The sequence below is a fragment of the Corylus avellana genome, chromosome ca5 (assembly GCF_901000735.1).
Source record: "Corylus avellana chromosome ca5, CavTom2PMs-1.0".
In the NCBI taxonomy this organism is placed as follows: domain Eukaryota; kingdom Viridiplantae; phylum Streptophyta; class Magnoliopsida; order Fagales; family Betulaceae; genus Corylus; species Corylus avellana.
Window position 1 is genome coordinate 2,491,689 of NC_081545.1, and position 25,536 is coordinate 2,517,224.

At 35.7% G+C, this 25,536-nt stretch overlaps 2 protein-coding genes across 2 annotated transcripts; both read left to right on the forward strand.

Moving 5' to 3' along the window:
- Positions 1–13,816: 13,816 nt before the first annotated feature.
- LOC132181537 (uncharacterized) lies at positions 13,817–14,496 on the forward strand. Its single transcript, XM_059594793.1, has one exon. The coding sequence runs from the start codon at positions 13,817–13,819 to the stop codon at positions 14,420–14,422; it is 606 nt and encodes a 201-aa protein (XP_059450776.1). The 3' UTR covers positions 14,423–14,496.
- A 3,352-nt stretch (positions 14,497–17,848) lies between these two features.
- On the forward strand, positions 17,849–24,101 carry LOC132182884 (centromere/kinetochore protein zw10 homolog). The gene is made up of 14 exons (XM_059596249.1): positions 17,849–18,558; positions 18,761–18,898; positions 19,145–19,318; positions 19,519–19,680; positions 19,844–20,077; positions 20,160–20,306; positions 20,721–20,813; positions 21,526–21,621; positions 21,976–22,104; positions 22,215–22,292; positions 22,410–22,568; positions 22,658–22,808; positions 22,932–23,014; positions 23,697–24,101. Exons 1-14 carry the CDS (start codon positions 17,974–17,976, stop codon positions 23,778–23,780), a joined length of 2,313 nt encoding a protein of 770 aa, XP_059452232.1. The 5' UTR covers positions 17,849–17,973; the 3' UTR covers positions 23,781–24,101.
- Positions 24,102–25,536: the final 1,435 nt, after the last annotated feature.

Here is a 25,536-nt window from a genome sequence, read left to right on the forward strand (position 1 = left end):
AGCATTAAGTTAATTGTTTTTTCCAATAGTTATTGTGAACGTTCAGTTTTTATATATTATTTGTTCACACACTATTGCAATAAGGCATGAGAATTTGTTTTTTCTCTTTTATACGAGTATCTAGAATGCTTTGTATATGAATATTTGTTTTTTGGTCCTTTTGGATATACTGTTATGTTTGGACTTAAAAAACTAACAATTTTTGGATGTTGCCGGAGAGAGCCTTGACCATATTGCCCTTGTCCCTGTACGAGAACTCTTAGACCTAAATCACAGTAAGATTCGGTTCTAGGCCCACCCACTGGCCCTAAAGCCACCGGTAAGCACCGGTTTTCTTTCCCCTAAGGTGGCAAAGGCGTTGGCCGCATGAAGTTGAGCGGCAACCACTGCCACTGCCAGCGGCATTTCGCCACATAAAGGTAGCTTGTTCTGACTGGCAAACGGCAGCCCTATACGGGCTGCCTGTACACTGGAATGAACTGTGATTTTTGGCCGTGTGGGTGAAGGGAAAAGATCCAGGAGATGTGGGTTGAACGGCGCTACATTTCCTGCCAATCTGCGTCGTATGGGGCTGTTGTGCGGTGGCCTTGCACGGCTGCCGCATGAAGCAAGCGGCCGCCCATCACGGCCACCTGTGAAGGAACAACAATGGCGACGGCTAGGGTTTAGGGAATTCCGGGTTTAGGACTTAAGGATGCCGGGTAGGGTTTCTAACCCATAAGGAACCGGGTCAAATATTTTGGAGCCACTGGGTATGGGTTCATTTTAACCCAAGCCCAATTCAGTTATAAAAAAAAATTAAAAAAAAAAAAAAAAAAAAAAAACCTGACCCAATAAAGAAGCCCAACCCGATAACCCATTCAGTTTACTAAAAAAAAAAAAAGAGGGAAGGTGATTTGGGCTCATGTGGGTTTAGAACTTGGGTTCATAAGGGATAAAGTGCCTATTGTCACTTCAAGACCATTAGGCTATTCAGTTTTTGATGCTTTAATATTACACTTTTATTCATCTTATGATTTAAATTGTTCAGTATTAAATTATTGTTTCTTTAATGCATGAATTTGAGGATATATTTATTCTTTTAATTGTTTAAATATAAAGTGTTTGATGCCTGGACCTGAGAATAATTAACTAAATCTCATGTATTGGTGAATGTTTATGGTACTATCCAAAATTGCAATCGGAAAGCTCTGGCAAGGCAAGTCATGGGACTTAAGTGTGCCATTGTGCGCCCCCCCGCTTACCTGGGACACTATCCGGTTGTACTTTGAAAAAATACTGTTTACCCACTAACATGATGGTTTTGTCTTTTATTCTTGGGAACTTTATTTTTTTTGACATCTATATAGTTAATGATGTTAATGAAGTCGTGATTATCATAATAATTTTTGGGAGAGCCACAGCATCCCGATTTTATGATGATAATTGCATCAAGATCATATATGTGAACTTCATATGGAAAATTAACATCATGTTGTAATTAATTCATAAATTTAATTTGCCAATCCCCACAGGGACGTTTTTATTTTTATGAATTAATTAGAATAAGATAGTAAATTTAACATTAAAAATAAAATTTCTCTTAGGCCCATAGGTACGGAAAATTTTATTTATTAATGCTAAATTTATTAGTCTTATTAATAAAGAGTAAATTTCATGCATGATGCAACCTTTGCCCACAGGTAGGTTGAAATTTACTATTAAGTTAACATTGGTTAATTTAAATAAAGTTATTTCATAGCATTAAAATATTTTCCTTGGTTATTGCAGCTATTCCTATTGCTTTAATGGATGGAACTTTTCATGTTCCAATGCTTAATGGTAACAATTTTTCTGACTGGAAAGAAAATTTATTTTTTACATTGGGGTGTTTGGAGCTTGACTTGGCGCTTCGTGTGGACGAACCACCCGCCCTCACGGAGGAAAGTACGCTACAAGAGATTACTAAACATGAACGGTGGGAGCGATCAAATCGCTTAAGTCTAATGTTCATGAAATCTCATGTCTCTAAGGGCATTAGGGGTTCCATCCCTGAATGCACTAAGGCTAAGGCATTCATTAAGGCAGTTGAGGAACAATTTGTGAGTTCCGACAAGGCCTTAGCCAGCACCCTAATGAAGAAACTATCAAGCAAGTCCTTTGATAATTCCAGAAGTGTGCATGAGCACATTATGGAAATGAGGGACATGGCAGCTCAACTCAAGTCCCTAGAGATTGACATATCTGAGTCATTCTTGGTGCATTTCATTTTGAACTCTCTTCCCTCTGAGTATGTTCCTTTTAAAATATCCTATAACACACATAAAGATAAATGGTCAGTAAATGAAGTTCTGACCATGTGTGTTCAAGAGGAAGAGAGGTTAAAGCATGAGAAGCCAGAAGGTGTTCACATGGCTATTCATGCTAAGGGAAAGACCAAGAGAGGCAAGCATGCCCAAAACTTCAAAAGGGAGAACAAGTTGCCAATCAAGAAAATTGGCAAGAATGATACTTGTTACTTTTGCAAGAAAGAAGGGCATATGAAGAAAGATTGCCAAAAATATATAAAGTGGCTCAAAAGAAAAGGTAATCTTATATCTCTAGTGTGTCATGAATCTTTTTTTGTTGAGGCTCCAAATAATACATGGTGGATTAATTCGGGTTCTACAATCCATATTATCAACTCAATGCAGGGTTTTCTCACAACAAGGAAGCCAGCAAGCAATGAACAACATGTTTATTTAGGAAATAAACTATTTTCACAAGTAGAAGCTGTTGAGACCTTTAGAATAATTTTGAAAACTGGATATGTTTTAGACCTTGAAAATGTATTTTTTATTCCAGAATTTTCTAGAAATTTAATTTCTGTTTCCAAATTGGATGTTGTTGGTTTTGGATTTTGGTTTATCAATTTAACTTTCAGTATTTTTAAAGGTGAACAATTGATTGGTGGTGGAATAAAAGTTGATGGTTTATTCAAAATTGATCTAGATCCCAATTTTGAAAACACTTATTTATCATTGCATACTGATGTTGGCATAAAGAGGAGTCTAATGGATCAAAACTCCGCTTTGTTATGGCATAGGAGATTAGGACATATCTCCATAGAGAGAATTAAAAGGTTAGTGAATGATGGAGTTTTAAAAACTCTCGACTTTACAAACCTTGGTACTTGTGTAGATTGCATAAAGGGAAAGCAAACCACCAAGACCACTAAAGGTGCCAAAAGGAGTTATGAGATTCTTGAGATCATACACACTGATATCTGTGGACCTTTTCCTACTTCCTGCCTAAATGGTCAAAGATATTTCATATCTTTTATTGATGACCATACAAGGTTTATGTATCTCTATCTTCTAAATGATAAGGCTGAAGCATTAAATGCTTTCCGGACCTATAAGGTAGAAGTAGAGAAACAAAAGGAAAAGAAAATCAAGATCGTAAGATCTGATAGAGGCGGAGAGTACTATGGTAGGTACACAAAAAAGGGACAAATGATAGGTTCATTTGCGAAATTCCTTGAAGAGGAAGGTATTGTGGCTCAATACACGATGCCTGGCACACCACAACAAAATGGTGTAGCAGAAAGAAGGAATCGTACACTTATGGACATGGTTAGGAGCATGCTGAGTAATTCCCATCTCCCTTTATTTTTATGGAGTGAAGCCTTAAAAACTGTTGTGTATGTTTTAAACAGGGTTCCATCCAAGGCTGTCCCCAAGACACCTTTTGAATTATGGAATGGGTGGAAACCAAGTTTAAATCATTTACACATATGGGGTTGTCCTGCTGAAGTAAGGATTTACAATCCAAGTCTAAAGAAATTAGACCCAAAGACAACCAGCGGATTTTTTATGGGCTATGCAGTTAACTCCAAGGGATTTAGGTTTTACTGTCCTTCGCATAGTCTTAGAATTGTTGAGTCTATAAATGTAAAATTTATAGAGGATATTGAACCTTGTGGGAGTGCTCATCCTCAAAAGGTTGAATTAGAGGAAGCACGAGAGTTTACTGAAACTCCTTCACATGAAGGACGTTTGATTGTGCTTAAGGAAAATCAAAATGATTTCCTTGAACCACAATCAATTTTAGATCAGCCAACTCCTGAGAAACAGGTTCTGAATGAGCCTACTCAACCTCCTCCAAATGGGGAGGAAGTAGGATTAAGAAGATCCTCTAGAATATGTAGACCAGCAATCCCTAGTGATTATGTTGTATACCTCCAAGAGTCTGATTTTGACATTGGGCCTAAAGATGATCCAAAATCATTTTCACAAGCCATGAGTGGAGATAACTCCACATTTTGGTTCAATGCCATGAAGGAAGAGATGGAATCCATGGCTAAAAATCAAGTCTGGGATCTCGTTGACTTACCAAAGGGAGCTGTAGCCGTAGGCTGCAAATGGGTTTACAAAACCAAAACAGATGCTTCTGGTAAAGTTGAACAGTATAAAGCTAGACTTGTGGCCAAGGGATTTACTCAGAAGGAAGGCATTGATTATCATGAAACCTTCTCTCCAGTATCAAAGACGGATTCATTTAGAATAATTATGGCATTAGTAGCTCACTTTGATCTAGAGCTACATCAAATGGATGTGAAAACAACTTTTTTAAATGGGGATCTTGAAGAAGAGGTATACATGAAACAACCTGAAGGATTTGATGATAACAGTCAGAAGGCTTGCAAATTAAAGAAATCTATTTATGGGCTAAAACAAGCCTCCCACCAATGGTATATCAAATTTCACAAAGTTATTACCTCATATGGTTTTGTTGAGAACTTTGTTGATCAGTGCATATACCTTAAGGTCAATGGGAGCAAAGTTATTTTCTTAGTCCTATATGTAGATGATATTTTGCTTGCAACTAATGATTTAGGTTTGCTACAAGAAAGCAAACAGTTCCTCTCTCAAAACTTTGAAATGAAAGATTTGGGTGAAGCCTCATATGTCATTGGCATAAAGATTCACAGAGACAAAAATCAAAGAATATTAAGATTGTCTCAGAAGGCTTACATTGAAAAGGTTTTAGAGAGATTCAGAATGAAGAACTGTTCAACTTCTATAGCACCTATCATTAAAGGGGATAAATTCAGTAATAATCAGTGTCCCCAGAATGCATTGGAACAAGAACAGATGAAAAGTATCTCATATGCATCTGCAGTTGGCAGCCTATTATATGCACAGGTCTGTACTAGACCTGACATTGCAATGGCAGTTGGAATGCTGGGTCGATATCAAAGCAACCCAGGATTGGAACATTGGAAAGCTGCAAAGAAAGTGATGCGGTATTTGCAAGGAACCAAGGACTACAGTCTGACATACAGACACACTGACCATTTGGAGGTGGTTGGATATTCAGATTCAGATTTTGCTGGATGTGTGGATAGCAGGAAGTCTACTTCAGGATATATCTTTCTTCTTGCTGGAGGGGCTATATCTTGGAGAAGCAGCAAGCAGACTATAATTGCTACATCTACAATGGAAGCAGAATTTATTGCATGCTATGAAGCCACTACACAGGCATTATGGTTAAGAAATTTTGTTAGTGGTCTCAAGGTTGTCGATTCTATAGCGAGACCAATCAAGATCTTCTGCGATAATCGTGCTGCCATTTTCTTCTCTAAGAATAATAAAAGTGGAAGCAGAAGTAAGCATATCGACATCAAGTACCTTCGTGTGAGAGAGAACATTAAAAGGAATGAAGTATTCATTGAGCATATTAGTACTGAACTGATGATTGCGGATCCCATGACTAAAGGTTTACCGGTAAAGCAGTTTAGAGGTCATGTGGAGCATATGGGGCTCATTGATTCATTTTGTACTTAGTTCTTTCTATTCAGTCTATAGACATCATGTTATTTGAATAAATTTTTGTGCACATTTATTACTTTATCCATGGGGATAAAATTAAGTTTGGACCCGAATGACTTATAAGAAGTTCGTTCATAAAGTACATTATCCATAAAGTACTCATTTAGGGAGGTATTAGACATTGTGATACATGGAAGGGACGGCTTATCATATAAAAGCTTTACCGCCATGATTCGTGTGTAGTATTCTTTGAATGAGTGGGAGGATTCCATGAATGATTGGAATAAATAAAGTATTGGTCATATCATAGAATTGAACACCATAAAGAATTTATGTGTCATAAGGGCCAAGTGGGAGAATGTAAGAAATTTCATTTAAAATATGTCCCTTTATGTCACATATATTATTGTAATTATAAAATTACGGTGTTCAATAATTTATTCCAATTAAAGCTTATTGTGTAAATCAAATATTCTGAATTAAATTACTGATTTAATTCTTGTGGAACAAGTATTTGATTCCAATCAAATATTCTGAATTAAATTACTGATTTGATTCTTGTGGAACAAGTATTTGATTTCATTAAAGATTTTATTTTGTGGAATCAATTAGCTGTATTGATTTGATTTTTATTCTTTGATGGGAGAAATAATTAAGGTAACAGCTCTAAATTGAGGGTCCCCTGACCTACCTATAAATAAGGCCTGTGTATTCCATCAATTGGCACTCACTGGTAGGCATAGGTCAGAAGAACCTCTCAATTGTTTAGTTTTTAGTTTGGTTGCTGTGGGGCTGTTCTTCAAACTGCTTGAGCAAAGCAATGGCCGGAGGTACATATATTAAACTATTTCCGCTGCTAGTTTTATTGTTAATTAGCATTTAATATATATAGAATTTCTTACATTCTTCACAAATGCATGGGATTGGCGTCGGCAACTTCTTGAACAGATTACAGGCCAGAAGGGATTGAGGAAAGAGTTGGATAGCCAATAATTTGAATGTCTCTCACTTTTTCTTTTTTTTTTGTCACTTCAGTATGCATTTTTGTTGTTGTTTTTAAGCATTAAAACACTTGAAAAATATTACACACTAAAAATGTGATATGTTACAATTGAGAATTGAGCATATTTTCATCACATTCTTACTCTCTATGTTGTAAACAGCGGTGAATATAGGCAGGGGTGATAAAAATTTCTGAGCAGAAGTGTTTTAAGTTTTCTTATGCCTACCCTTCCTCTTCCTTTCGTTTTCTTCTTCTTCTCTTGCACCTACTGATCTCCCTCCTTTTTTCTTGCCTCTACTTCTTCCTCCTTTTTTTCTTCTTATTCTTCTTCTCTTGCTCAGCTTCTCTCTTCCATCTCTCTCATCCAGTCCTCAGGCTTCCCCTCTTTTTCTCCATTTTTCTCAAACAATTTATTTCTCCTTTTTGCTGGAACTTTCTTTCTCTTTCAAAAGTCTCAGATTTTTTTTCTCTCTGTGACTCTCTGGAACATGAGAGACCCACTTTCCTTCTTTTTTTCAGCCTACCACGTGGACAATAAATTTTTGGCATTTTAGCCTCTCTTTTTTTTTGGGTTAATTTCAGCCACTTTAATTGGTTAAACTCTGCCCACTCTTAAAAATTAAAAATTAAAAAAAAAAAAAAAAAAAATTTCTCCTCTGCCTAATGCTATACGGCCACTCTTAAGAGGATAAATAAGAAAAATACAATGGACTTATATCAATTAACATGAATATGTTTTCTAAATGTTAAATAAAATAACTCAAACATAATTACATACCATTAATAGATAATTAAATATTAAAAGTAATTAATTGGAAAATATTTTTTCAAAGTGTTTGAAACTTTGAAATAGCGAAATAATTTATATTGGTTTTTGGTAAATTATAGTATAATATAATATTATTTTATATTAATTAAATATTAATCTTACATCCCGTCCCTACAATAAGAAAATCTTGGCTCAGCCATTGCACCTACACCTACACCTACTTGCTTGCTGACATGTGTCACCCTAACAAGCCCCCTCTCGTTTGGTTTGTTGTTTGATTTTTTTTTTTTTTTTAATAATAATAATAATAATAAGCAGATATAGTGGGGCGCTTATAGGTTTAAATAACCACCTAAGGCGGTTAAGGTTACGGTTAGAGACTATAACCACTAATTGCAAGTCTGCAACTTCCTTTTGACCCATATTATAAACTTAAGTGGATGATTGTATGTCAAATGCATTTGACCCTCTATATGGTAATCTCATAATCTCACCCAATGAATAAATTTTATTTTAGTCTCAATTTAATGGGTGTGGGTAGACTTATCCATTCCCCCTAAGGATGGGAGGGTCGCCAAAACTATCAATAGAAGGGGAGGCGGTCATCCCATTGCTTGATTTCGTCCATTGGTAGAGGCCAGAGGGGATGAGTTGCAACCCACCCATGCACGCCATTAGTGGACATGGGGTGAGTGGGGCGACCCCATGCTCTCACTCTGGAGGGGGAAGTGGTTGAGTCGTGACCCGGCCACCTACCAACAAAGAAGAGGATTTGGGTCACTTTATTGCTCCCTCCTCCCACTGGCAGAGGGTGTAACACCCTTTAAATTGGATCAAGTAAATTGATCTATCTTGGCAATATTATTGGCAATTCCTTCGATACAATTAACTAGTAACAGACTTAAGGAATCACACATTCACTAATCAAAGTAAATACAACGTGAAAGGTGAAAAGACATGATCTGAGACTTCTATATTCTTGAGGTGTATAAGCATTATCATCAATTATTGACTTGGAACTTGAAAATTATCAATTAACTCGGAACTTGAAAATTACCAATTAAACCCGAAACTGTGAAATGCTTGTTTGGCATCTTCATCCCAACAAGCAATTTAACGACTAACAATGCAAACCTACTAGAGTGCAACAACTACGTACGTAAGTTTATGACTTAATAAGTAAACCTTACAGTTGAGTACAAACAGTGGTGGAGCTAGAATCTTCTTTTTGTAGGGGCGGGCTGTGGGATTAATAATTAATTAATATAAAATAATTTTATAATTTTTTTAATGGTTACCCAAAAATTAACATAAAGACTTTTTATTTTAAATCATCCAAAAAAACGTCTTGTATGCCCAATTAATTGCTTTTAATATTTAATTATCTATCCATGCCATGGTATGTAATTATTTTGAAGTTATAACATCTAATACCTTTTTGTAGTTTATTTCCCTAAAGAAAGAGTAAAGTTATTTTAAAATTATTTTTTAAATTTATTGTAGTCTCGACCATATCAGATTGTATTTTTTTTAAAAAAAAAAAAAAAGGAAAAAAAAAAGGGTAAAGATGTAAATTAGTCCTTGTGGTTGACATGATTTACAATTAGTTACATGTGGTATTAAAATGAACTCAAAGGTACTTGAGGTATGCAACAAAAACAATTTAGAGCCTGTTTAGAATTGCATTTGAGAAATAGAGCTTTTAAGTAAAAAAGCGCTTTTTGACAAAAGCTTCATTTTGAAGTTTTTGCCACAAGTGTGTTTTAACCATTTTTAGACTTTTTGGACCCTTAAAATGGCTTTTAATTTTTTTACCAAACGAATACTTTTGTTTCCAAATTGACTTTTTGAGTGTTAAATGCATTTTTAGTACCACTCAAACGCGATCCCAAACAGGCCCTTAATCTCTATAGTCAAATTATGTCCACTAATTTAACAGCTTCTGTTAGTTTGACATTAACTTTTTTTTTTTTTTTTTTGACATGTCCACACAAGGAAAATGGGGAGTGGGGATTCAAACTAATGACCTCCGCTTCATGAGGCGTGGTTCACTGCCCAGTAAGCTACCCCTTGGGGACAGTTTGACACTAACTTAAATAGGACAAGTATCACAATTGTATTGCCTCTAACGTTTTACGCTATTAGAATTTGTTAAGTCAGTAAACGAAATTTAACTGTAAAAACTAAATTATTTTTTTGGCATACCACATGGACCTTTGAGTTCATTTTTGTATCACAATGAGTTAATTGCAAATAAGGCAAATCACAATAACTAATTTTGCATTTTTTCCTAAAAAAAATCTAAGCAAATATAAGGGAAGAGGGAAAGGGAAGTTAGTATTTTTACTTCACATTTAGAGAATATATTCTACATTTTCTAATAAATTGTAGTATTCTTTATTGTCCTTCTAAAAAAATTTAGAGCAAGAATGAGCGGTCGAATAAGCATTGTGTACAAAAGATTTTTTATTTAAGAGTGGACAGTACTGCTGAAATGTTCAAATATCCAATTGCCACGTGGTGGGTTCACCCCCCAAAATAAAAGGAAAGTGGGTCTTCGAGACTCTTCTACTCAAGACTCCAGAGAGAGAGAGAGAGAGAGAGAGAAATTTTTAGAGAGGAGAAAGAAACAATGGGAAAATGTGAAAAAGAAAAAAGAGCATGAAGAAGGCAGGAGGAAGATAGTGGGGGCACGGGGGTAAAACAAATTCAAAAACAACCGATGAAAATTTTATTTCATGATTTTTATAGGGGCGGGCAGCCACTTATTACAAAATGAGCTACCAAGTTATGTGCCGAAAAAGTAAACATGAGTTTTCATAAATTTAGTATGTGTTAAGTCTCTCTTAATAAACCAAAAAATGTCAATTTTGTTTTAAATAGGCTGGGGCATAATTCCAGCGACAATTACCAATGATTTTAATGCAAGAAGATAATGTACTTAATAAGTCATAGCTATCAGTTATAGTCTATCCAAGATATTATCCATTTTTAGTAGGATTAGTGTTATTCCAAGGGACTTGTAATATAATATTGATGCATCGGATATCGCACGCTGTCGTCCATAGCAATAATAGCCCGACCGAATCCGACCTCGGGTGGCTTACACTACTAATGATGTATGTCATGTAGTAATCCGCCAATTAAATATGGCTGCATCGGTCATGAACAACAATTGGATCCAAAGCTCATATAAACACACATATATTTAACCATATAATCAAGTCTATATAGTAATCTCATGGCCGTTATATTACACCTACCGGTGTACACCACACACCTAATTTCCCATTCTTTTGTTTCTTCTTTTAATTTTTTTTTAAAATTTTTTTTTTACCATGTGTCAAGCTGAGATAATATTTCTATACACATGAAGCTACTTTATTGTGTATGACGTGGTCTTACATTTGTGTCACAATTTTCATTAAAAGCCTTAACAGTAGGTCTATGAAAGGATCAATGATTTGATAACGGAACATACATTAAAGTGTGATTTGATCAATTTCAAACCTTAGCTAGAGAGTGATTTGATAAAATTATTAACTCCATGATCAAATCTTTACAATATTTTCCCTCTAAAAGTACTTCTACAAGAATGATTAAATATGAGCCTTATATAAGAGGGAAACTAAATTCTCGAATCTGTATTAGATCCTGAGGATCGTTTATCACTTTCTTAAAACAGAAAGTCAAGAGGCTAAAGATAGTAAAATAAGTAGCAATTCAAACCCTGAATAATGTGAAGTAATATCTTAAATTTCGGGGAGATCACCTAATTAAAGTCAAATACAACCTCCATTTATGCCTCACCACACACATATATACATAATCGAATCATGTGGCTAGTTTTCATGCGTTCATGCCTTTATCTAGGGCAAACTTCTCTTATAAATTTCAACATCTCCCTTAGCAATATACAAAAAAAAAGAAATAACCAGGTTTTTGTGTCGTTTACCAAACGGCGCAAATTCCCCAATAAACGTCATTAGTTTTATATATATTTTTTTCATCGTCGTTTATATAACGTCGCTTGCTTTCATTCAAGTACAATGGCAATGGCAAAAGGAATGGTGGTTTTCCTTTGCATGATCATGCTTTTTGGGCTTTTGTTTGAAGTTACAAATGCAACCGTAATCGGCAAAAGAGCCTTGCGAAAGGGCGCTGCTCCTCCATGCAAGGCATCTAATGGTTGTGTACAGAAGCCTGCTCATAATCACCAGCGAGGTTGCCCAAGATGGCAAAGGTGCCGCAAAAGTCCACCAAAAGGTCCAAAACATGAGATTTAGTACAGAAACAAAATGAAGAAAGAACCAAAATTCCATGCCTTTTCATTTGCTGTCTTGAAAATTTACCAATTTTCCATGTTAGATATATAACTTGAATGTATGCATGCACTGTTATATGTATTTTTGTATTTTGATGCTAATTAATAAAATTATGATCTTATTTTATTTTACTTTGAAAACCCACCTCCGATCCTCCCTCTTTAATAGATGTTAGTTTTTGAGTATATGAATAATTACGTGTCACTTTCTTATTGGGAGTTTTTCCTATAGGCAAATATCCCACATCCCACTACTCCCTCATGCCTATTGCCTCGTGCCGAGAATCATAGTGGCAGTTTTCTTTTTCTTTTTTTTTTCTTTTTTTCTTTTTTCAAACAAATGAGGAAAAGGGTAAAGGGGTATCTTCCCCATTCTTGATCCAAATGAAATCATAGTGGTAGTTATTGACATGGTGAGTGAGTGCATTTTGTGTGTGATCTCATCACGGTGTTCTCATGCTATTGGGCCTTGGGCTCTAAAGCTTTCCAAAGTAATAGTGTAGGATGCGGTATTTGGTACAAATATTGAATTAGAGGACCATTTTTGTTGTATCTCTTTGCTTCATTTGTTACCTTTCACTTTGTCTTTCGTTTTCTTTTTCATCTTGTATCAATTTTTGCATAAACAAAATAAAATCTACATAAAAGAAAAAAAAAATCTAGATATCTTAACTGATTTATTTAAAATACTACATTTAAACAAGTGTTAATGCAAAATATATATATATATATATATATATATATATATATATATATATTGGAATAAATAAAAAATTGGTCAATATAGTTGGTTTAAATTATAAATCGCTCGTGCGGTATAAAAAATATGGATAAATGCAAAATCAAATCATGTGGTTAACTCAATTGGGAGCCACCCCTTTCTTTTTCTTTTTTTTAACAAATAATTTTTTTCTTTTTTCTATTTTATTAATTTTTATTTTAGTTTTTTAAAAGAATAAGTGTATTATAAGAATATAAAAACATATGTGGCATTTTTGACACACTTTGATAGTTTAATTGGTTACTTTAGCACATTTTGAACATTGTGAAGCTCTTTTAAAAATGAATATTAGTTTATGGGACTTTTTTATATTTTTTCCTAAATAAATAAAATGAACACAACCCCCAGAAACCACAAGAATGAGTAAAGAGGTTAAAATTGAATTGATCTTATCGGCCTGGCAAAGGTTTAGGCATTGTTTATAAAAGGAAACGAGAGAAATGTTTATAAGGATCAGTCTCCTACGCGTCTATCTCCTTTGCTCTCCCAAGCCATGACCTCTGCATCTTTCACGATGTCATCTCAGCCCCACTTCCAAGAGGCTCCTCTTCCACCAGCTGTTTGAGAATGACTCTTCCACCTACTTGTTAAAAAGCTTTTAAGGCAGGAAATGTATTTTGATTTTATGAATAAAAAGCATTTCCACAAAAATGAAGAAACAAGCCTTTTTGAAAGAAAATTTGTAACTTTTTTAACTAATACGTAACATTTTTTTAAAAAAATTACATAATTTGAGAATTTATAATTAAAAAAAAAAAAAAAATTCCTGATTCACATATTTTTAAAAAGAATATTTAAACAAAATAATAAAAGTGATAGTTAAAATTAGAAAGTGATTTTTTTTTTTAAAAAAAAAAAAAACCTATTTTGGCATTTTTAATTATTTTATTAATTATAAACTGTTCACTTGTGAAGACTTAGACAATATCAAAGTCATTGCAGAAAATACAAAAGTTGTCTCCTCTGTCCCGCTGCGTAAGCTTATTTTATTTTGTTTTTTCTCGTCCTCTGTTTCCACGAGACTGGAGAGAGGAACACAGAATATTAGCGTCAAACACAAAGACCATTCAAAGATATATAAAAGGTCAAATAAAGCACTCTTTAAATACTTATAATCAGAACCAAAAGCTTCAATAATTCCACAATCATGAAGAAGCATTACAAGAAAGGCCAAGTTCACCCATCACAGCTTCCATCCATCGCCGACCATCACTTGGCTCTTCTTCCGGCGACAATCCTAACCCTCTCCGCCGCCCTCTCTGCTCAAGACAAAGAAGTCTTGGCCTACCTCATCATCTCATGCTCCAGCAGTAGCACATCCAACAACTTCTCCGGCCATCCAAAAACCGTTACTGAAAGTAACGGCGGCGACCACAGTCCTACGTTTGAGTGCAACTGCTTTCGGTGTTACATGAGTTTTTGGGCACGATGGGATGCTTCGCCTAACCGCGAACTCATACACGAGATTATCGAAGCTTATGAAGAGGAGTTGCTCAAGAAGAAGAAGCGGAGCGCTGCCGCCAAGATCAAGAAAGAGAGAAGGAAGAGGGGGTGTGATGATCAGTTGAAGGGCGGCGGTGAGAAAGGCTCTGAAGAGAGGCCGGTGACCTGGGTCGACAAAATGGGTGAGTCGGTCTCGGCGGATGTGAGCGTCGGCGACGGCGGCGGTGAGGTTGGGATGGAGAAAGGAGTAGTGAGAAAGATTGCGAGCTTCATAGGAGAGAGGATTTGGAGTGTTTGGGATAGGGTTTAGTTCTCTCCTTCACGACACTGATAAGTCTTTCTTTTTTTTTTTTTTTTTGATATTTTCTCTCCACATGATTACCCATTTTGTGTAAACAATGGGATCGAGTTATATGGGATTTTTTCTTCTTTTTTTTTTTTTCCCTTTCATGGGGTTCTAGATGTTAAATCAAAATTTAATTTCAGTTGATTTATGGTATGTAGCAAAAATAAAATGTAAAGATTGTAAATTTTAGTGAGAATTTTATTTATGATGATTTTCAATCCAAACTCCAGCTTCGTTGAAATGGTGCATGCCCAATTTTTTTAAAAAAATGGTCATCATTATGAAGAAAAATAGAATTTTTATTTTTTAAAAAAATTTCAAATAAAAAAAAAAGACTAAAATAAAAATTATTGCTTTTAAAAAAAATTTTAAATTAAAAAATAAGGAAAAAGTTTCTGAAGTAAAATACAGTTTTTATTTTTTAAAAAAAATATCAAATAAAAATTATTGCTTCAAAAACTTTTTTTTTTTTTAATTTTGTAAGGCAAAAATTGGCTCCAAATTTGACAAAATAGTTGGTCTTTAAGCATATTCTTTAATTTATACCATTAAGCATTTTTGGTTTGAACATGTCAAACTGTCAATGGTCGATATTCTTTCCGCGTTGACCAACTAAGCTTAGACAAGCTATGTTTGAAAATGTTGATTTTCAAGCTTTGACCGATTATGTAACCATCATTGATAAATAAATAAATTCTTCAATACATTTTCATGCTATGTTTTAAAACGCTTTCAATAAATTAAAAAAAATAAAATAAAATAATCAGTATTTGGTTATTATCCCGAAAAATAATCTTGAAAACAATTTTGTTGTATGATATGCACTAAAAGTCACTCTTTTATAAAAATATCACCAATTATTGTTAAAAAAAAAATAAAAAATAAAGAGTAATGCAAAATGCTATACTCATCACATATACTCTCATTTCATTGGGGTTCATGTAGTAATACTCATTAGCCCTTATTTATTTTTATTTTTTTAATAATGGTTGATTGAATGGTTAATTGATACGGACACATCAGCCCAATTGAATGAGAGTAGGATGAAGATACTCAAAATTCAAAGACTAATAGATACGGTTACACTTTCATTGGGCTAATGAAGGTACAGTATTTAACAATGGTTAATAAGCACTATCGTATATGTCCAATGAAATAAAGATGTGATGAAAATATATTATTTAACATTACTCAAAATTCAGTGTTGATTTGCACTTAAAAAAAAAAAGAAAAAGAAAAAAAGTGCTAATTAGCAATGCTACCGTAACAAAAATAAGATTATAATGAAATAAAAGTGCAATGTCTAGCATTTCTTTTCAACACATTCCTTTTACAGAGATAAATATTTTATAAAGATAAATAATTGGTGTTAATAATTTACTCACATTCTCCTACAAATTCAATATATCAAAAGGTCCACCAATAACTTATGTGGGGTCCACATAAGTCTAGAAATATAATGATTAATTTGTAAGATGAGTATAAAAAAAAATAATTAGTGTCAATAATTTGCGCATATTTCTCATATTCTCTTACAAGTTTAATAATTTGCACATATTCTCCCATATATATACACAACAGATGAGTATAAAAAGAAATCTAATGGTTTTTTTTTTTTTTTTTTTTTGAATGGGTATTCAGATCTTCATTAATAAGCTGAAAGTCAATCACAATTACACAGCTAGATACGTTAAAGGGGAAAGTCTTCTCTCCAGAGTTTGTCCACTCCAAGAGTCAAAGCTAATTTGGCTAGTTTATGAGCTTCTCCATTGGCCTCCCGCGGGATGTAAGTCACCTTGTATTCCAGGAAGCCTCGTAACAAAAACTGCATGTCATCAATAATTGCTCCATACGGTCGCCAACCTCCCCCGTCTGACTGCAGAGCTTGAACAACCTGTTGCGCATCGCCTTCCAATATAATCTTGCGTATGTCCAGCTGCAGGCTAAGTTCAATGCCTCGTCTTGCTGCCAGTCCCTCAGCCGTAGTTGGATCGTTGATGGACGCCATTGTGTCGCAGAGCATGGCTAGTACTTCTCCATCATGGTCTCTCACAATAACCCCAATTCCTATCTTTCGTCCTTTCTTATCGACAGCAGCATCCCAGTTGACTTTGATAGTTCCCAAGGGAGGTTTCTGCCACTGGACGTTAGCTGCCCTGCTTGGAGTAGGCCGTTGTTTAGCAACGTGCTTAGCCGCTGTAAGGTGAGCATCCAGCTGGTCCTTTGCTGCACATAGAATGGATTGTGGGCTCTTGAATTTACCCTCAAAGACCACTGAATTCCTCCGGAACCAGATTTGCCTTGCTACAATCGAAATCAGCTGTACCTCCTCAACATCGCTCCTTTCCAACAAATACTCCATGATATCCAGAAAGCCCAGTGCAGAACTGGAACTTTTTTGAATTCTCATGGAGCAATCGGCCCACACGTCCCTGGCTGAGGGGCAGCTCCAGAGTATATGCCCAATCGTTTCCACCTCGAGGTTGCATATGGGGCAGAGTGGGTCAGGGGTAATATGCTTCTTAAATAAATTTTCCTTAGTAGGCAGGATGTTATTGCCTGCCTTCCAAAGAAACATGTGTACAGCTCGTGGGACTTCAAGTTTCCATATGGCCTTCCACAACAGTTTTGATCTGTCTCCATTGGAACATCCCCCTTTGTCCACTTCAAATTTTTCCTGTGCCAGATGATAAGCGCTTCGAACCGAATACTCACCATTCCTTGTATATTTCCAGACCCTTCTATCACCCCCTCTCCGAGGACACACAGCCAGACTACTGATGAGGTTAGCTTCCTCTTCTGAAAAAATTTCTTTGATTAAGCTCAGGTCCCACCAGTTTGCCTCCCTATCCATCAGCTCACTCACCTTTGCCTCCCTGTCTAGAATACGGGGTGGAGACTGAAGAAACCCACCTGTTGAAGTGGGAACCCACTTATCTAACCATATGCTGATGTTGCTACCATCGCCCACCCTCCAAGCTAGCCCCTCCACTAGTAATTTCCTAGCATTCCAACAGCTCCGCCATACATAAGATGGTTGACTTCCCAATGGGGCATTCAGAAAATTGCCATGTGGAAAATATTTTTCTTTGAGGATTTTTGATGCTAGATCATCTGGATTTTGAAGGAGTCTCCACCCTTGTTTTGCGAGAAGCGCCATATTAAACCACTCCAAATCTCGGAAGCCTAGACCGCCTTTCACCTTAGCCCGCCCAAGTTGTAAGATGAGTATAAAAAGAAATAATTTGTATCAATAATTTGCTCATATTTCTCATAAATGAAATTTTTTAGCAAATAAGACTCATGTGCCAAGATTTCAACTAGAATAGGCCCAACCCCAGCCCAGTAAACCCCTTCTTCTCCTTCAAAAAATGGGCCCAGCGTCACACCTCACCACAGTCCACAACACAAACTCCCCGGCGCACGTTAGCCTTCTCCGCCATCTAATCATCCACTAGCATTCAAAAACCGCCTGGCATCCCATCACAGCCGTGGGATTGCGGCGAGGCCACATCATGGACGCGCTCTTCGACTCGATCAATGTCCGGGACCTACTCTCGGCCCGAGACCTCTCGGACCCGACCTGCCCGCTCTCCGCACCGGATCTCCGCCTCCTCATCCAAAGGCTCGAGTCCCACTCGCTCCACATCAAGTCCAAGGTCGGCTCCTACCTTCTCTCCCACCACCACCACTTCGCCTCCCTTTTCTCCCTCTGCAACGACGCTGTTTCGCAATCCGACCTCATCTCCTCCAACCTCTCTGATCTTCTCCGGTTGATCTCCGACCGTCCGATCGACGTCGAGATTCGGGACTTGATCGAGGAGCTGAGCGAGAAGACAAGGGAGGCGAGGACCAGGAGAGAGCTGTTGGAGTTGGCGAGGGCAGTCGTGGAAATTAGCGAGAGATTGAAGGGCGTGAGGGAGGGGATCAGGAATGGACAGCTGAAATTCGCTGCTGAGGAGGTGAGGGAATTGAAGAAGGCGCTTAGGCTTCGTGATGGTGATCGTGACGGTGGTGACATCGCTGATGAGAGTGAGAGAGAGAGAGAACCGGTGGTGTACGGGCTGTTGAAGAAGGAGTGGTCGGATTGCTTTGAAGAGGTATGGATTAGTAAAAGTTTTTTTTTTTTTTTTGTTAGGTTCTGTTTGGTTGCCGAGAATGGTCCGGAAAAGTGAAAGAAAGCGACCGAATAGGTTCTGTTTCGTTTGTTATTTTGAGTTTTGGTGAAGTGTGATTGGTAAATTGGTGATTTTTATTGAGTTTGTGATTGTTTGTTTAGAGGTCTTGGATTTGGCTGTGTAGATTCAAGAGGTGCTTGTGAAATTCATGCAAAATGCGGTGCGTTTCGAAGGAGACACTAATAGACTACTAGTCCAGTATCGGCTGAGCCTTAACGGAGTTGACTGGATTGAGCTCCGAACAGTTCTTGAAGCCATGGATGTAAGTCAAAGCCAATGCTTTTATATATGTATATATGGATGAAAGTGTTGAGTGTGAATGTTTGCGTGTCTCTGTGTGTATGGATGTCGCTGTGTATTCACTTTCACAAAAGCTAAAGATGTCTGTTGATATTTCAATAATGGAATGATTTTGGCGATTTTAACTCCAAAGACTTCTGTATGGTTCATGGGAAAATGCCTTGTGATGAATTCATTTCTCTTAAGTTTGTTCGTGTGGCTTTTATAGGTGGTTGGAATTTTGGATTATGGACTTGCTAAGCTAGCGGATTTGATAATCAAGTATGTTGTCTCTCCTGCCGTAAATCGTGGATCACCGATTTCATTTGTAGAAGAGTTAAATCAAGACCCAAAAGAAATGACTGAAGCTGTATTGAAGATAGTACCTTCAGTAGAACCTATGGTAAATATCATCTATCAACATTGCCTAAATATTTCTTTGCTTAATGTAGTGTATTCACATGGGCTTGCTCAGAAGGTGCTTGATTGGCATTATTTTGAAAAATTTAACTTTAGTTGTATTCTTATTTAACTTCATACATTTCTGTTTTAAGTGGATTCTGTTAATTGTGGGACTCAACATACTTTTCTTAAAATTTTCAGGTTGAGAATGTCGAAGGTGAGGCAATCTATTCGGCAATTATACAGCTCATTAAGTTTATCGGCAAACGCATATGCTTTGAAAACGGTTCATGGATTGAATCTTTTGGAAGATTGACATGGCCTAGGATATCAGAGCTGATTATTTGTAACTTTCTTTCCAAGGTTTGTTTTTACAAGTCTTTGTACTGAAGATAGTTTGTACTTGGTTTCTCTGTAAAATTTGATTAGATCATTTGTTGGTATATGTCATTCATTTGAGATTTTATTTCAGAAAGTTTGCTTGTATACAGCTATTTATGATATTATGTAAGGTTTCTTGTTTCAGGTTGTACCTAAGGATGCTTCAAAACTTGCCGATTTTCAGAAAATCATTGAATGTACTTCTCAGTTTGAGACTGCTTTAAAGGAAATGATGTTTATTTCAGCATCTGATAACAAGGATGAAAAGTTGAGCAACTTCGCTCAAAATGTTGAGGTTCACTTTGCCTCTAGGAAAAAGAAAGAAATTTTGGGGAAGGCTCGAAAATTGCTTCTACAATGCGACTTTGACGTTCCTCAAGTGAGCTTTTTGGCCTGGTATGAATTCACTTGTAGTTATTTTGAGATGTTAGCTTTTGATAGTGAACTCTTTTTCCCCATAGGAGTACACAAGGAAAGGTCCTATGCTGAAGGACAGAGCGGCTGTAAATTCTTATGAACAAGTTGTTGACTTGCTTTTTCTGTCCGAGAGGTGTGTGGTGTCTAAAGCAGCGATTCAACTTATGGAGCTAGTGCATCAGACACTTAAGGTAAATGAATCAAAGAATAGAATAATTTGATTCTCCGTTTGTAAGGCTGGAACCATTTAAATGTAACCCTTTTTGCCAAAATGTGAAATTCATAAGTGAAAATTTATCAAAATTTTTCTTTTTGATTGGTGGTGAAAATTTATCACAACATATAAGAAACAAGAGTATTCTTGAAACTATAAATCATATCTGAACTAGTGAATCGAAAAGGAATTTCATAATTTTTGGCGGTGACAATTTGGTTCGAAGTCTTAAGGGATAGGTAGCATCATTACTATAGTAATAATAAGAACTTGGTGTATCTGTTGACTATGAAGGCATCTTCTTATATTCCTTACATTCTTTGGTTAAATTACCAATCAGCATGTATTATGCTTTGAGAGTATGAATATGATTAATGCCAACTCTGTACAGGATGTTTGCTTGTCTTCCACAAGAGTTGCTCTAGAATTCTATCGTGCGGCTAGGGATGCTATACTTCTCTATGAAGTTGTCATTCCTGTCAAGGTTAGTTCATGCAAGGCAATAGCATAAAATGAAAGTTTAACTTCTTAACTTTTTTAACCTTTTATGGGTTTCATTGTTGGGAATTTGCTGCGTGGAATGCTATAAAGCTTGCCTTATGCATATGCAGTATACAACAAAAGATTTGGTTTGTAAGGCATGGATTCAATGTTATTGAAGATGTTTGATAATGGTACTAATAAAAATAAAAATAAAAGATATTTGATAATGGTGTTGGTGATGATGATGAGGACTATCACACTTCTTTTTTTCTTTTTTTATTAGTGCATGTATTTAATTTATTCGGATTTAGAGCAGGATCTAGTTTTTGGGGGAATATGGGTCGAAGCTATAACAAGAATATTTCTAGTGGAACATCTTTCACAATCCCTAGAGAGATAGTTCACTAATGGATCAAGGGATAAGTAATTCGACTCATTCACATATAGATCATGAATGTTTGCAATCATATTATGCAAGGAAACATTGTTCCAAATTTCTACTTGTGGTTCTCTTTTAACGTAATGTTACTTCTCAGCTTTTAAAGTTACCCATGCTATCTTCATTAAGCTAATTTTTGTTAGATTCAATCCTATGCATTTTCTTTTTTTCACCAAAGCATATTTTATTTTTCTCTTTTTCTTTTTCATGATCATATTGACAACTAGACTAACGTTCGAATAATTTATAATTTCTTCTTTTTTGACTTATGAAGCTAGAAAAGCAGCTTGATGGCATCAATCAGGTTGCTGTTCTCATGCACAATGACTGTCTTTATCTATCTCAAGAGATACTTGGGCTTGCATTTGAGGTATTAACGAATGCTTCTACATGCTAAATGGATTCAATCTGTGAAAACTCTCTCTCTCTCTCTCTCTCCTTAGCCACATGCATGCATGCATATATAGCTGTTCTGGTATGGTCTAGAATATGTTGAAACCACAATGCACCTCGTAATTGAACTTATCATCTGAGAATCTTTTTTTTTTCTAATTGGTTACCACAAATTAACAAATCCTAATAAAACACTAATTTCCTAGTTTTTTATAATAGATTTAATAAAAAATCCTTGTTAAGGAAATTAATAAAAGAGAAATTTAACCTTATCTGTCTCATACTTGTTAGATTTTTTGTTGGCTCATACATCTGAATGCTGTTGTTTCAGTATCGGTCAGACTTTCCAAGTTCCATTAAGGAACATGCTGTATTTGTTGATATGGCTCCAAGATTTCATCTTATGGCAGAAGAAATATTGCAGAAGCAAATTCAGCTTATTTTATATAATTTGAAAGAGGTACAATCTAGTCTTAAATGTATACATCGGTTAATTTTAGGTTTTTATCTGCCTTTTAGAACTTGCAATGTACTATTTTATTACTTTGTAAAAAAATTGTTCTATTATAGGCTGTAGATGGTGCTGATGGATTCCAGAATACACAGCTGAAGCAACAATTCGAATTAGTAAAGTTTAGTATAGATCAGGTATTGCTGTGAATTTTATGGGTGCCCTTTCAATTCCCCCTTTTCATTGTTATTTTCATAGTAGCCTTTTCTAAGTTTCTTTTCCCAGTTAGGTTGAGCTAAACATTCTTTGATTAGGTCATTTTCATTCTGGAGAAAGTGCATATCATTTGGGAGCCACTTTTGCTACCTTCAACTTACAAAAGAAGCATGTGTATGGTTTTAGAGTCGGTTTTTTCTAGAATTACGAGAGATATACTCCTTTTGGATGATTTAGCAGCAGATGAGACGTTACAGGTAGTCTATCAATCTTCATTATAAGTTTTTCTAACTTTTACATGCTAATGTTTAAGACTTTATCTAATCCATTGCTATAATGTTCCCAGCTTCAAAGACTGATTCATCTGATGTTGGAAAATCTATCTTCTTTGTTTGAATCCCTGGATGCTGACAGCCAAAAGGAGAAGCCACGAGAGGACTCTACACCCTCTCTTGATAATATTATACCATCTTTATGTAAAATCCGTAAACTGGCAGGCATGTTTTCTCTCCAATGCTCAAATTTTATCTTTAAATTGGCAGACAACTGATCAATGTCTTGCATCTAATGCATCTAATACCTGATATCCTCTATTAACTTTTATCTTTAATTTTCCCCAGAATTATTAGATATGCCTCTCAAATCCATTACAACTGCTTGGGAAAGTGGAGAAGTAGTCAGTTGTGGTTTTACAGCGTTAGAGGTATGATTTGTCTTATTTGAACGCAAACATTTGTTGGGTTTAAGTAATAAATAATTTTTTTTTTTTCTTCTTCTTCTTCTTCTAATTATATATTGGCGGATAATTAACTGGAACTTTCTCTATGCTGTTATCAATTAGTGGGTTTACTTGTGAAACATATCTCATCTACATTCAATGTGTGGAAGTAGTAAGACATGATTGTCAAAGGTTTAGTGTTAAATGTGGTCTGAAATAGGACTTAACAATAAAAGTGGTTCATGAAGCTTACCCCTATCCTTGGAGATAAAGCTTAGTTAAGTTGATTATGTTATTTATACTCGAATAATGCTATTATTTACACCCATTTGTTATACTGATTGACATAACGTGTTTTAAGTGACTTAAAATATCAACCACTTAAAAAAAAAAAAAAAAAAGTATAAGCTACTTAAAACACACAATGTCAGCCAAAGTGACATAGGCGTAAAGTGTAGCATCACTCTTTATACCAAGTGTTCAATTTAGAAATAAGAAAAATAGAAGGAAGATATTATGATTGGACACTAATTTAAGATATTTCATATTGAACTAGCTTAAGTTATACACAAATGATGAAACCTCTTATTTACCTTTAATTTTCGTTTTCTTTTTCCACTCTATATCTATGTTTCTCCTTGTGTTTATAATGTCTTTGACGTTGCAGGTGAAAGATTTCATCAAAGGCATATTCACAGACTCACCCTTAAGAAAAGAATGCTTATGGAGGATAGAAAATTCCAGGTTTTAAAAATTTCATTCAATTTTCCAGAAATTTCTGCCAGAAAAGGGGAAAAGAGTAAGATAAGATTAGTACCCACTCCTCACGGCATCTAGGCACCACCGATAAGAGTTTATTATATGTAGGGCAATACAATGAACAGAAAGCAAAAAAGTTATTCAAGAGTTCTTGTCAGGTTTTGTTCTTGTAAGCTTGTCATTTTTTATTCTCGTCTCTTTCAATTGGTGGTTGGTGGCTGATGTTGAAGAGGAAACTGAGAATCTCTTAAATGTGTAGGTGATGTATATATATGAACGTAGAATGAGTGATGCTAGTCTTTTGACCGATTTATCACATTTTCACTGAATGGAATGGATTAAACCACGCATTGTAAAGATGAAGTCGTTTGGAGAGTAGCCAAGTTGCTTCAATCCTTTAGCAGCACTTTGTAAGAGTTCAAGCCCAAAGCAACCATCTTGCACCATCATTTGGATAAATTCATTGTTGATAAGAGTGATTGACCCTTCGTAAAAGGTGTGAGCACTTTCTTCAATTTTTCTAACCGGTTCTAGATAGTGTTTTATATCATGCTTACCACGGTGTACATGGTGAAGGCCACGCTACTTATAGCCATTCATTTGGTGAAGGCATTCATCATCATGCTGGTAAGTCTCCACAGAGACTGGCTGGAGAACATAAGTTTTCTCATTGCTTTCTCGTAGTTTGTGGGAGACTCAGTAAATGCAAACCGTGTTTCGTAAACATAATGCATCGACTTGCTTGCATTCAAAAAGTATGTTCACGAAAATGATATTATGTTCATGAGAAACAGTGCGCATTTACCGGGTCCGCCAGGATCTATGAGAATGCAACTAGAAATCATACGTTCCCCAGCTGGTCTCCCTAGGCCCCTACCACCATGATGTTCGCAGACACCAAATGTATGGTCATAAGTGGTGTGCCCTTCACCATGTCATCTAACGTACAAAGCATGAAATAAAGCACCATCTTTAAACTGTAAGAAAACTTGAAGAAAGCGTTTGCGTCTTTTACGAATGGTCAATTACTCTTGGCAGCAATAAATTTTACAAAATGATAGATGATTGCTTAAGCTCTTATAAGGTGTTGCTAAAGGATTCAATCGACTTGACTACCCTCCGAACAACTATGAGTGGCTCAATCCATTCTATTTAGTGAGACATGTTTTGTCGATTATTATTTTTCATCACACCAAAAAATATTTTTTAAAAATTACGCCGAAACAAACGAAGGTTGAAACGTAAAAACTCATTACATTTGGCAGTAAAAGACATTTATATATAGACAATGATCGATACTTACGATAGATGACTATTTTTTGAGACAATGCTGGCATTCCAGACACTTAACTTCTCCTAAAGAAAGAAAGGGAAATCCTTTTTCTAAAACATAAGTTGTAATCTCATTGGGGACCGTTTTATTGGAAAGTGCTTTCGAAGCTATGTATAACTTTTAGTGCCTGCATATAAGATATGTCATTGATAGGAGCACAAATCTTCTACACGATATATCTTTTTACACCCTTGTGAACTCTCAGGGCAATAAAATGTGAATTATCATGTTATTTGTCATGTAATCACTAAAAGTGTGAACATGTGATAGTTTATATGACATTTACTAACTTTGCAAACCAACTTTGCGAGTCTGTAAATTGATGATAGTAAAAGTTATATTATCCTAAACAATTTTCTCGTGAGATTAAGGTAGTTTTACCGTTTGGCAATTTTTGGGCCTTGATATGGTATAT

Bases quoted from the DNA above. Each gene is read 5' to 3' on its own strand.
- LOC132182884 (XM_059596249.1), top strand. From the start codon at position 17,974: ATGGACGCGCTCTTCGACTCGATCAATGTCCGGGACCTACTCTCGGCC. The intron at 18,899-19,144 runs GTAAGTCAAAGC...TGGCTTTTATAG, and splicing joins CAGTTCTTGAAGCCATGGAT to GTGGTTGGAATTTTGGATTA. The intron at 22,105-22,214 runs GTACAATCTAGT...GTTCTATTATAG, and splicing joins TTTTATATAATTTGAAAGAG to GCTGTAGATGGTGCTGATGG.
- LOC132181537 (XM_059594793.1), top strand. From the start codon at position 13,817: ATGAAGAAGCATTACAAGAAAGGCCAAGTTCACCCATCACAGCTTCCA.